The sequence below is a fragment of the Dipodomys spectabilis genome, unplaced genomic scaffold, assembly GCF_019054845.1.
Source record: "Dipodomys spectabilis isolate Male_0828 unplaced genomic scaffold, ASM1905484v1 ptg000669l, whole genome shotgun sequence".
In the NCBI taxonomy this organism is placed as follows: Eukaryota; Metazoa; Chordata; class Mammalia; order Rodentia; family Heteromyidae; genus Dipodomys; species Dipodomys spectabilis.
This window is the reverse complement of record NW_024871346.1, coordinates 5,264,991-5,277,640: the sequence shown is the minus strand read 5'-3', so window position 1 is coordinate 5,277,640 and position 12,650 is coordinate 5,264,991. Positions and strand designations below refer to the sequence as shown.

Sequence of the window (12,650 nt, the reverse complement as noted above, 5' to 3'; positions counted from 1 at the left end):
ATCACAATCCGTCTTGCCCTGGGCTTTGGGAACATGCTCTTCTTCCCTCTGTCTGCAACACCATAGCACACCCCCACACCTACTATTTTATTTTCACTAAGGCACAGAGGACAGAAAGTGCACTGAAGTGTATTGCTAATTAATTATTTACAGACATATCCACTCATGGAACTCCCACACATCTCTAGATCTAGAGCACTGCCGACACCAGGACAGTCCTCTTGCCCCTTCCGATCTCCCTCCCTCAAGATGGCCCTCATTTTGACCCTTTTCACAATGCCAACACAGACAGCAGCTGAGGCAGCTCTTTCTCTGGGAAAGTCTATCCCCTTTATCACAAATAAGCCCTTGTTACACTGGGAGATTTGCACTGCTTGAGGTACCATTTGGTGCATGTCAGCCCCGGTTGTGATACTAAGATACAGGAAGACCAGAGCCAGAATATACACAGCCAAGACAGAGCAAAGAGCCTCTCCCTACTGTCCAGGATGTTCTGCGTATGTGTAAAAACTAGCTTATCAAATCCTCACACCAATGGTAGCACCATTATTAGTCTCCAGTTCATAGGCAAGGAAGTCACGAAGAGTAAGGGGTGGAGTTTGTTCAAACACAAGCAGGCTGGGTCTTAACCACTTCACCACTCTCCTCTCAAAGTCCACTGAGGGACTTAAGCTAAGAGAGCTCATCTCCCCAAGGATGCCAACCAGTGAATGGAAGTTGTCCATCGCCCTCCTAAGCCCAAGACATCATCTGTAACAGAAGGACTTGCCTGAGTCTCCAGGCATGCAGGAGCTCTGAGCACGGGGCAGGCACAGGAGCGTTCTGGAGAACATTCCTGGGCAAGCAGGCCGGGGGGAGGGCGGGGGTGGCAGCACCTAGGGAATGGCCACTCCTAATCCATGCTACCCAGCACTTGTCCAAGCTGATAAAGCGAGAAGGCTGGGACAGGGAAACCAGTCTTTTGGTTAGCAAGTGAGACACCATGGTGCACTTATAAATTGCACACAATTCGCACTGTGGTTTCCCAGATCCTGACAGTCCTTTGTGAACTCAGCAGCGGAGGAGCCGAGCCCCCACCAGGGCTGCTCTGTCCAGACTCGTTCCATGTGCCGCATGCACATTCACACCACCGTTCAACTGCTTCAGCATCATCTACCTCACAACCACACCCCAGAGAGCAAAGGAAGAAAACGTTTATTCTGTCGTGGGACACTGTCACTGTGGGAGGGAGCAGCCATGCAGTCCCCAGAACCCTGCCAGCATGCACTTGTTCTGCAGTTGGAGGCCTGTGTGCTGCTCACACGAAGTTCTGGGCGATGGCCAGCACCTTGGAGTACTCGCCCTCCTTCTGGCGCAGGCTGGTGGGGATAGGGATCTTAATTCGAGTGCCCACGGGGTTCCCATTGTCCTCAATGAGGACCACATTGTTGGAGTCAAACCTGGGGGTCATTCGGGGGCCGGGCATGCGATGTCCTACGATGAGTGCTTTCTTCTTCTGTCCCTTGATGGCCAGCAGTATGCGGTCGCCCACCTTGCCCACCCCACTCTTGTTGTAGACGTGGATGCACCGAGGAGGGCGATGGTAGGGGGTGTTCCCCAGGGCACTGTTGTCCACCACACGCACCCGTGTCATCTTCTGAATCGCACTGAGGCTCTCAGTGGTGCTGCCAGGAGAGAAAAGGCAGTCCAGTGAGTGACCTGTATCTCTCCAGGCCGCGTGCACAGGCCTCAGCAAGAGCAAGCGAGTGCATGCTGCCACTTGTAGGCACACACACACACAAGCATACGTGCACGCACACACAAGCAGTCTTTGTTTCCTTACAATCGAGAGCTTCTGCTGCCTGTCAAGATTTCAATCTAGATGGGTTTTAAAGAGAACTCAATTCTTCTGTTACCACAAACTTTGCAGCAGCTTTTATAAAGTTAAAGGTTTCCAAAAGGACTCTGGGAACTGAAGGAATCCTAGTGGGCCGGGCCTCACCCACTGCCTATCCTGCAAAACCTGCTCCCCTAGATGCTCTCCTTCCCTTCCCAACTATACTCTGTATGGCCCTAACTGGAGACCCAAAGACATGGGTGAGCAGACTTGCTAAAGGAGTTCCTTGACACAATGCAGCAGAAACTGGAAACAAGTCAAGGTAACTATCTTTTAATTCCAGTCAAGGTTTTTTGTTTGTTATTTCTGGCAGTAGTGGGGCTTGAACTCAGGGCCTTGTACTTGCTAAGCAGATGCTCTACCTCTTGAACCATGCCTTCAGCCCTTTTTTCTTGGTTATTTTTTTCAGTTAGTTATGAGGCTTGAACTCTGGGTCTGGGCGCTGTCCCTGAGCAGTTCAGCTCAAGGCTAACGCTCTATCACTTGAACCACAGCACCACTTCTGGTTTTCTGGTGGTTAAGTGAAGACAGGAGTCTCACAGACTTTCCTGCCTGGGCTGGCTTTGAACCATGATCCTCAGATCTCAGCCTCCTGAGTAAGCTAGGATTACAGGTGTGAGCCATGGGCACCTGGCTTGCTTGGTTATTTTCAAGGTAGGTCAGCCTACACTGCAATCCTCCTACTTGCATTTCCCTATGTTGCTGGTGACTATCTATGGTGGCATACACATGTAATCCCAGCTATGCAGGAAGTATAAATAGGAGGACAATGTTCCAAAAGACCAGACAACAACTGTGAAGGTTTTAATGTCCTGGAGGAGTGATAGGGTCAAGAGTAGTCAGATCACTTTAAGAATTTTGTAGGGACAGAGAAGCAGCAACTTCCACTATATTACAATCCAGACAGAGCTATCTTCTCCTTCCCCTACCCTCCTCTTACGGGACATAGGATGTGCCCCCCCCCCCACTCTCGCTTTCCAGTTCCCACTCCCGTTGCAGTCCCCATAGGAGCCAGTGCTGATGGGAGGCCAAAGCAGAATAGGTTTTAGGAACTTAACATGAAAGTTACCTGAAGTAGCGCTGGCTGAGTGCTCGGCCTGTGGGGACAAAGAGGCCCAAGGGCCCAGAAAAGACGGCCATGGGGTCCCAGATGGCAAGTCCTACTGGAAAGGGGGAGAAAAAGATCATTTCTAAGTCAGGGTCCTTACTCAGAGCCAGTTGTCTTTGAAGATTTGTGTGGGAGATGACACTTGTAGCGCAGATCATTAGTCACAAAATGTAAAGGTTTCTTAGTAGTTAAAAGGCGTGTGATGAATAGCGGAACCCCTGCTCCAACACGCTACCCATGTTCCACCTCTGGGGTGAGGAAGTGGGGATGGCATGGCTTTGAACAGAGAGTCCTTCCCGCTCTTAGCCCTTCCCAGGGGGGCAGGACACAGAGACCACCGTGCTGCCAGAGACCACCGTGCTGCCAGAGACCACCGTGCTGCCAGAGACCACCGTGCTGCCAGAGACCACCCTGCTCTCTGCAGACACTAAGCACTACCCAAACTGTCAGTCCCACATCACCTTTCTGCCCAATATGAAAGCCAGAGCACCTGTGTCACTCAAGGCCAGCAGAGAAGAGCCAAAGGCTGCCCTGGACCTGGCTGGCCCAGACTCCCAAATGACACTGTGATCTGGGGGACCTGCGGCTGAAGGGGGATCCTAGGAAAGCAGGCAACAGCCCAGGGCCAGCGTTAACAAGCATGGCAATACCTGAGCGTCCTTGGAGCACAGCTGAGAAGTGCCCACACAGCTGGTGACTCCAGCCACAAAGCATGCTCACTCCCCACCCAAGGGCCCGACTCAAGGCTCTGCCAGGCCAAGCCAGTGCACTGTAGTACTTGCACACAGTTCAGATAAGACTACTTAATAAAGTTGGGGGCGTCTCCATAGTCACTGCCGCAGGAGTAACTAGACAATCCCCAAACGCCTGTTCACTGGAATTTCGCCTCAAATCCCAGGAATTCTCCAAGTGGTATCCCAAAACAACCCATGAAGCACTGGCCCAAGGCAATCATCAGCAAACAAAGCAAGCAGCGGACTTAGCAACTGCTAATGTATATGACACAGAGAGGCACAGACCATCAGACCAGGCCAGCTATTTTTCTGTTCCAACCAGAGGCCAAGTACGCATGCGGCCGAGCTCCAGTGTGGTCAGGAGGGTGGGCGGGGGGCGGGGGCCGTGCGCAGCGCCCAGCCCGAAGCCTGGCACACATGAGCTGCTCCTCTGCCTCTTCACCGCAGCACGTGTGCCGCCACCCACAGCGGTCAAGGGCTACCAGAAGGGGGCTGGCCAGCCAAGCGTGTTTCCTCTGCGCCTCGCAGCCTCATTCTGGGTCCAAAGCTCCCTCACACAGCCCCCCTCCTCCCCATCGCATGGCTTCAGGGTCTCATGTAAGGCTCATAAAAGCTCCCACAGTGGTACTATTATTAGCCTTACTGGTACGCATGGAAAGCAGGCCCAGAGAGGTAAATAACCCGACCAAGGCGACACAGCTGGGAGTGACAAGGCAGAACCCGTGCTGACTCAACAGGGCGTAAATGTGGCAACATATTTGACGCAGGAATGGCTTCCGCAGTGCTCACTGGGTGCTCTCAACAATGCTGACACGGCATGTTCATTCTACCTGCCAACTCCATGCCAGCGCCACCAACCCAAACAGACAACCGCCAGGTGAAAACGATTCACTCTAACCCTATCTAAGTTTTGAGGACAATCTGTGGTGTAGGTGGCAAGAAGCACGCCATACTCCAAGCGGTAACTAAAAATGGGCACAAACCACCACCGCTCTGCAAGCAGGTGGTCTGGTCCAGGCTGCAGCTCCCTTAAAGCCCAGCCAAGCCTCGCCATCTGATGCTGGCAGGCCCTGCCTTGTCTCACTCCCCGCAGAAGACGCTGGGCTTCTCCCCAGTCCCTCGAGATGAGCCCACCACCACCCACGTCCCCTCTCCATAGATGGCAACACCCTTGCCTGCCTGCCTGTCTGCACAGAATAGCCTCTCCCCTTCCCTCCCCCCACCACACTGCTTCCTCAAGAACGTTTTCTTTAGCCCAAGGACTGCAGAGGCCTAGAGAAGCTCCCCAGAATCACCTGACGTTTGTACCATCGGGACCCCCATATTCTTCAGAGCAGTCACTGCAAAACCCCGAGGTGTCCCTCCCCAACCTGTGTGCCCCTCTCTGCCTCAGCTGTCCCCCTCCCACACACGGTGGACATCCATGGGTCCTGTGCTGGTGGAACCGTCCAGACACAACTTGCACTCTCCTGACGCAGGCGTGGGGTAGACTTGGAACGGACGTCAGGGACTGCATGTGCCAGGCAAGCTCTGCGCCAAGGAGCCAGATCCCCAGCCCTACATATTTGCATGGAGTCCCTTGATGTGTGACTCCGCTACATGCTACTCGAATCTCCGAAACCACAGAGGACCCTGCAATCTGGCATCTGAATGGCTACTGTAATTTGGGAGGCAGCTCAGCACACTGAGACGCGGAGCCGGTGCTGGTGCTGGTGCTGGTGCTGGCGCTGCAGCGGTCATGCCTCCAGGGAGCACTTCCACTCCTCCAGAACAGCCAGTCCACCACTCTCACTCTTTAAAGGATCTGATACTGGTCTCAGCCCCAGGCTGCCCAGCCGCTCAAAGGCCTTTCCCTGACAGTATGCATGCTCCTTATCCTCCAAACCTCCAACTGTCCCCTCCACCTCCACACCAGCAAGCAAGGCAGCAGGTCCTGATACCACCAAGAATGCAATAAATACCTGTAGACTAAGATACACGGCCAGCCCCCAGGCCTACCCACGTCTTCATGCAGAGGCCCAACCTCGTCTGCACACGGGGAGCACTTCAGGAGACCCCCTGTGTCAGGAGGGCACTGGCTGTGGGGAAGCAGCCCAGGCTTTGTTGCTGGTCCTTGGAACTGTCTATCTACCTGACACCTCCACTGCCCACAGTGGAAACCCCTCAGGACCAGGGGAGAGACTGGGAGACCACAATCTACCTCAAAGCAACTCTGCTGGCCATGGTGTGGGTTCCTAGCATAAAGCCATCCTGGGCCACAAGGCCAGATGCACTGCAGGCCTGGCCTGCCTACAAGTCTTTGTTTTGCAGCAGTGTTTCTCTGAGCCATGTCTGCACAGGAGACTCGCCTCAGTATTTCCTCCTTTACCACGCTCTCACTTGGACCAGGAGAGGTATTTAGAAGGCTTCCATGCCAGGGATGGCTTTTCATGCCACTTCCTGGTCCGTTCTGCAACTTATCCTCCCACTTTTAGAATATGAATCACCTTACCTTTAAAGGGGGAGGGGCGAGAAAAGAAATGATTTACCTGAGTCACCCTCCTGTCCCTCCCTGGTTCAACTCTACAATCTCCCTTCAGTGGCTGGGGCCCCACAGCGCTGGATTCCAGACACACAGGTGAGCGGCCCACCTGGCTCTTCACCCTGCAGAGGCCACTCAAACACTTGCTGTGGGGGGGCGGGGCCAGTTCCTGGGCTGCAGCAAACTACTAGAACAGTGACAATCTGTCAAGTGGACACAACTGACTGACAGTTCAGCTCCCAGTTCCAGAGCCGGGCTCTTCCTTATGCTCCCCCCCCCCCCCCCCCCCCAGTACTTGAGGGAGCTCCTTGTTACCTCACCTAGGGCTGAACTGGAAAAGCAAACAAAACCTATACCTTGGATACTTTGTGGAAAGCTAGAAAGTACCACCAGTTGAGTTTTTAAGATCAATGAATGTATTTAGTATCAAAAATCTATACAGTACACCCGCCTTATTCCTGAATTCTGCAGCTCAGCTGAAGCAGGGAAGCTGTAAGCCCTGCATTACTTCCTGCTGTGTTTACACAAGGCATCCTTAGCATTTGTGGTTTTCCTCAACAGTGGTCTCCTTGGAGCCACTGAATACCATGGATCTACTGCATTTAATTACAGGGTATACTTAGTATAACACATCTATACATTGTCTGGTATCCAGCCAGGTGTCTGGGATGTTACAGATGCTTTAAAGGCCTTATAAGTGGAATGGGTGTGACGGAAAAGGGAGGGGAAAAAAAAGATTGGCACCATCACAAACAAGTGCTCCAAGAACATTCTATTGGAATATAACAGGAGAGACTACACACACACACACACAGAAATCAAATGCAAAACCCAGCCACAGAAATGACAGTTAGTGAGAGCCTGTAATGTTTTTCATAAAAGTAGGAAAAGAACTGGGCGCTGGTGGCTCATGCTTGTAATCCTAGCTACTCAGGAGGCTGAGATCTAAGGATCGAGTTTCAAAGGCAGCCCGGGCAGGAAACGTCCATGAGACTCTTATGTCCAATAAAACACTAGAAAACGGAAAGTGGTGCTGTGGCTCAAGTGGTAGAGCATTCGCCATGAACTGAAGAGCTGAGAGACAGGGCCTAGGCCCAGAGTTCAAGCCTCACAACTTACAGAAAAAAAAAAAAAAAGTGGGAAAAGCATAGCCCTAACACTTTGAAGAAATCAAAGTCCCAACCTGAGGGAAGGGGTGATAGTGTCCAAAAAGAAATATACTCATGGGGCTGGGAATGTGGCTTAGTGGTAGAGTGCATGCCTAGCATGAAGCTCTGGGTTTGAGTGCTCAGTACCACATAAACAGAAAAAGCCAGAAATAGAGCTGTGGCTCAAGTGGCAGAACACTAGCCTTGAGCAGAACAGCTCAGGAACAGTACCCAGACTTGGAGTTCCAGCCCTAAGACCAGCACGTATGCATACACAGATTTTAAAAAAAAAAAAAAAGGAGATCACATTATGTACATTCAATTCTTTCCATATCCTAGCAGGGGCCACCCAGTCTAAAAGGGTTCTTAAAAGGATTCTTAAAGCCAGGTGCTGGTGCTCACTCCTTTAACCCTAGCTATTCAGGAGGCTGAGATCTGAAGATCGTGGTTCAAAGCCAGCCTTGGCAGGAAAACCTGTAAGACTCTTCTCTCCAATAGACCACCAGAAAACCACAAATGGTAGTATGGTTCATAGTAGCCTCAGGGACAACACCCAGGCCCTGAGTTCAAGCCCATGATGGACAAAATACATAAATAAAAGTATTCTCACACTTTCTTCAGTGGTTTCATTCCTGAGTCAATGGAGACAAAGAAGAAGCAACAGTGTGTAAGATCTGCTAAGGACTTACAACAGGACTGAGGGCACAGTATAGAAAATAGGGTGTTACGGATGGAGAAACCAGTCAGCACCTCTATCTCTGTGGCAAAACACCTGAACCAACCACTGGCTCATGGTTCCAGCACATTCCATCCATGGCCCCTTTCCCCCATGCACTTGGGCAAAGCATCATGGCGGCTGGAACATGTACAGAAAAGGTTCCCAGACAGAAGTAGAGAAACACAGACAGACAGGAAGGAGGCCAGCAACAAAACTCCTTCAAGGACATGCTCCCAGTTAACTATTTCCTCCAGCTAAGTCTCACCTTCTACAGTTTCCAGAACTTCCCAAAAGAGCACCACCCACTAGGGACCAAGACTTGCCTTGAGCCTCTTTCTGAGACACTTCATCCAAACCACAACATTAGGACATCTGTAGATTTGTCCCAGGTTAGAATGGAATCCAGATCAGAGCCCAAGGCTGTTTCCCTCACTCCCTGTGTAACACCAGCATGGCTAAGATGCAGCTTCAGTTACTTACATCACTGAGGCAAATGCACCCACACAGTGTGGGTAACTTCCCCCAGTCCACACCATTTTTTTTGTCAGTCGTGGGGCTTGAACTCTGGGCCTGGGCGCTGTCCCTCAGCTCTTTAGCTCAAGGCTAGCACTCTTCCATTTGAGCCACAGCACCACTTCCGGCTTTTTCTGCTTATGTGGTGCTAAGGAACCAAACCCAGGGTCTCATGCATGCAAGGCAAGCGCTCTACCACTGAGCCACTTTCCTAGCCCCTCCATGAGACTCTTTTTTTTTTTTTTTTGGGTCCGGTCATGGGGCCTGAACTCTGGGCCTGGGCGTTATCCCTCAGCTCTTCAGCTCAAGGCTAGTGCTCTACCACTTGAGCCCCAGCGCCACTTCCAGCTTTTTTCTTTTTGCTTATGTGGTGCTGAGGAATCGAACCCAGGGCCTTGAGCATGCAAGGCAAGCACTCTACCACTGAGCCACCTTCCCAGCCCCTCCATGAGACTCTTATCTCCAATTAACCACCAAAAAAAAGACCCAGATCTATGTCTCAAATGGTAGAGCACTAGCTTCGAGCACAAAAGCTCAGGAGCAATACTCAGGCCCTGAGCTCAGCCCCAGGACTGGCACAAATAAAAAAAAAATAATTTTTTAAAAGATCGGTTTTAAAAGACATTGGATCATCTAAAGATTCCTAAAGCTGAGTAGAATCCATGTTTGGAGTTTGACAGATAGGACTGGAGAGAGGATTCCAGAACATTTTAATCTCTGTTCTTTCCACAGAACACTTGATTCCACAGTATACTTGATTCAGTTTTCACTGTCGGCTTGCTGAAATGCTTCCTCTCCTGGGAAGTCTCAGTGGTCCACTTAGTCCTCAAGGAAGGCTGTGAGTAGGTGGTGAGCCCACGTAGGCAGAAACACTGCAGCCACCAGATGTTCAGATTCACTACATTATTTTAGAAACTAATTATAGTTAAGAAAAGCCTTCTAAGCCAAGCGCCAGTGGCTCACGCCTGTAATCCTAGCTACTCAGGAGGCTGAGATCTGAGGATCTCGATTAAGAGCCAGCCCAGGCAGGAAAGTCCGTGAGACTCTTACCTCCAATAAACCACTAGAAAACTGGAAGGGGCACTGTGGCTCAAGCAGTAGAGCACTCGCCTTGAGCTGAAGAACTGAGGGACAGCGCCCAAGCCCAGAGTTCAAGCCCCACGACCAACCAAAAAAAAAAAAGTGTTCTAGGACTGGGAATGTGGCTTAGTGGTAGAGTGCTTGCCTTGCATGCATGAAGCCCTGGGTTCGATTCCTCAGTACCACATAAACAGAAAAAGCCAGAAGTGGCGCTGTGGCTCAAGTGGTAGAGTGCTAGCCTTGAGCAAAAGAAGTTCAAGGACAGTACCCAGGCTCTGAGTTCAAGTCCAGGGCTGGCAAATAAATAAATAGCCTCAGAGACCCAAACTCCAGGTAACCAATACTTTTCCATTTCCATTTTCTAGGTATCCATCACTAGTTTTATTGTGCAATGTAAGCAATGGGACATACTGGTTTTATAACCACAAAAATGACACTATATAAAAACTTCCTTGATGCCGGGCGCTGGTGGCTCACACCTGTAATCCTAGCTACTCAGGAGGCTGAGATCTGAGGATCACGGTTCAAAACCAGCCCGGGCAGGAGAGACCGTGAGACTCCTATCTCCAATAAACCACCAGAAAACCAGAAGTGGCGCTGTAGCTCAAGTGGTAGAGTGCTCGCCTTGAGCTGAAGAGCTGAGGGACAACGCCCAGGCCCAGAGTTCAAGCCCCACGACCAACAAAAAAAAAAAAACTTCCTTGAGAAATAAACATCCAAAGAAGATGCCTTGCCTAAAAAAAGCCTTACCACCCTCAGTGAGATCCCTGCTTTTAGTCATTGGCAGTGAGTGAAGAATGAACCATTTTCTGTAACCTCCCTGAAGACAGACCCATCCTGCTCTCCTTTTCTCCCCACATTTCCTACTACTAGTTTTGGTTATAAAAAAGGCTTCACTTCGGCCCACTCTGTTCTTTAGTGTGGATTCCTGCCATCCTAACTACCTCTTTATGGACAATTTGAACTGACCAAAAATGTGGGCTTGGGGCAAGGGACAAAAGGTACAAAAGAACAGGGCTTTTCAAACTTCTGTGACATGCAGAAATGCACTGTACAATTCCCAATATGCTTACATGTGTCAAGAAACACATGTAGATTAGTACAGTGGCTCACATCTGTAATCCTGGCTTCTTAGAGGCTGAGATCAGGAGAATCATGTTTGGAGGACAGCCTAGGCAGAGTATATGAGCATTCCTCTCATCTCAATCCCCCCCCCCCAAAAAAAAAGCTGGGCACTGTTGCATATGCCTGCCATGTCTGCTACACGAAGTCCAGGCCTGCCCTGGCAAAAAGCAAGATCCTAGCTGAAAAATACTCAAAGTAAAAAGTACTTGTGGCTTCAGAGAACCTGCTTTGCAAGTGTGATGCCCTAAGTTCAAACACCAGCCCCATCAAAGGAAGTGTACTTACTCTACGTGCAACCTCCTCTGATATTTTCTTTTCTTTTTTTTTTTTTTTTTCTGGGTCCAGTCGTGGGGCCTGAACTCTGGGCCTGAGTGCTGTCCCTCAGCTCTTCAGCTCAAGGCTAGCACTCTACTACTTGAGCCACAGCACCACTTCTGGTGTTTTTCTTTTTGCTTATGTGGTGCTGAGGAATCGAACCCAGGGCCTCAGGCATGCAAGGCAAGCATTCTACCACTGAGCCAACTTCCCAGCCCTGATATTTTCTAGAACTTTTTATGTTTAAGATATCTCTAGCTGAGAATAGTGGTTCATGCTTGTAATTCCAGTACAAGGAAGATCAAGGCAGGAGGATTAGGAATTCAAGACTGGCCTAGAATATATATACATATATATGCATATTACATATGTATATATACATATATATACCTTACCATATATATATACATATATATACACACACACATATATATATATACACATACACATATGTCTCAAAAAACCTATGATGGTGATTTCCAACTCACCAATAAGGTTCAGTTTGAAAAAAACTGCCATAAAGAATCCAGTTGCATTCCACAAGCTACTGATGAGTGAGTGAAAAGCCAGTAGGTAGCAGAGATATTAACCAACTACAAGGAATCACCCCCAAGGCAGACAGTGCCCTTGTGTTCAGCAGTCACTGCCAGGGGTTCAAGGGCCTTCCATATTGCCAGCACTCCCCAGGGAACCCAAGGAGACTCTGCCTAGGCCCCGGTAATTTCTTTATAAATTCAGTCCAACTTAATTCCTCAGGGTGGCAAAGTCCGCTTGCTGCCCACTGCGGAAAGCAAGACTTCCCTTTTGGCCCTATCTAGCAGGCATCCCAAGTTGACCAGCAGGTGTGGGTCACCACTCCGTGGTGGGCGTGGTCTCCAGCCAGGTGGAGGCTGGGGCAGCGGGGAGCCGGGGGGAGGGGGGGCACAGACGCGGGGTGGGGACGGGCACTGGGCCGCATGGCAGCAGCGAAGGCCAGACCTCGATCCCCACACCACACAATCGTCTCAGGAAACTCATGTCCACACCAAGTGGGAAAGGAGAGGGAGGACAGATAGACTCCAGGGGACGAGCCACCTGCCCGGGCTGGCCCCCCGGATCGGCTCCACGACCCGGGAAAGGCAGGTGAGCTTCGGGGACCCCGCAGCCCCGAGAGCGCGGGAGGGGGCTGCCGTCCAGGCCGGACCCCGCTCAGGCCGGGACTCCTCCAGCCAAGGCCCGTCAGGCCCGGGGCCCTCCACTCACCCCCCGCCCCACTCCGGCTTCTCCTCTCTGTCCCCGAGGGAAGTGCGCCTGCCTCCCCCACTGCAGGGAGGAAAGGGAGAGCGGAAGAAACCAGCCAGAGGGGCCTCCACGCGCCTCTGCACCCCGCCCTCCACTCCGTACCGCTCTCGCCGCCCCGGAATATCCCGCCGTGAGCCCCCCTGGACAAGCGCCGCCTTCCCCACGCGGCCTTCCCCCGACTGCGCCTGCGCGCCCGGCCCAGCCCGGCGCGCGGCGGCCTGCGAGTGCGCG

At 51.3% G+C, this 12,650-nt stretch overlaps 1 protein-coding gene across 3 annotated transcripts; it reads right to left on the bottom strand.

Annotated features, from left to right (window-relative positions):
• Positions 1-1,177: 1,177 nt before the first annotated feature.
• Mrpl14 (mitochondrial ribosomal protein L14) lies at positions 1,178-12,626 on the bottom strand. 3 transcript variants are annotated; one of them, XM_042671920.1, is made up of 3 exons: positions 12,522-12,626; positions 2,946-3,039; positions 1,178-1,664 (listed from the first exon to the last, which is right to left on the bottom strand). In XM_042671920.1, the coding sequence occupies exons 2-3, from the start codon at positions 3,014-3,016 to the stop codon at positions 1,298-1,300; spliced, it is 438 nt and encodes a 145-aa protein (XP_042527854.1). In that variant the 5' UTR covers positions 3,017-3,039; positions 12,522-12,626; the 3' UTR covers positions 1,178-1,297. The 3 variants fall into 3 exon arrangements, with proteins under 3 accessions (XP_042527854.1, XP_042527855.1, XP_042527856.1); XM_042671921.1 differs by having other exon boundaries at positions 2,946-3,036; positions 12,522-12,623; XM_042671922.1 differs by having other exon boundaries at positions 12,562-12,580.
• Positions 12,627-12,650: the final 24 nt, after the last annotated feature.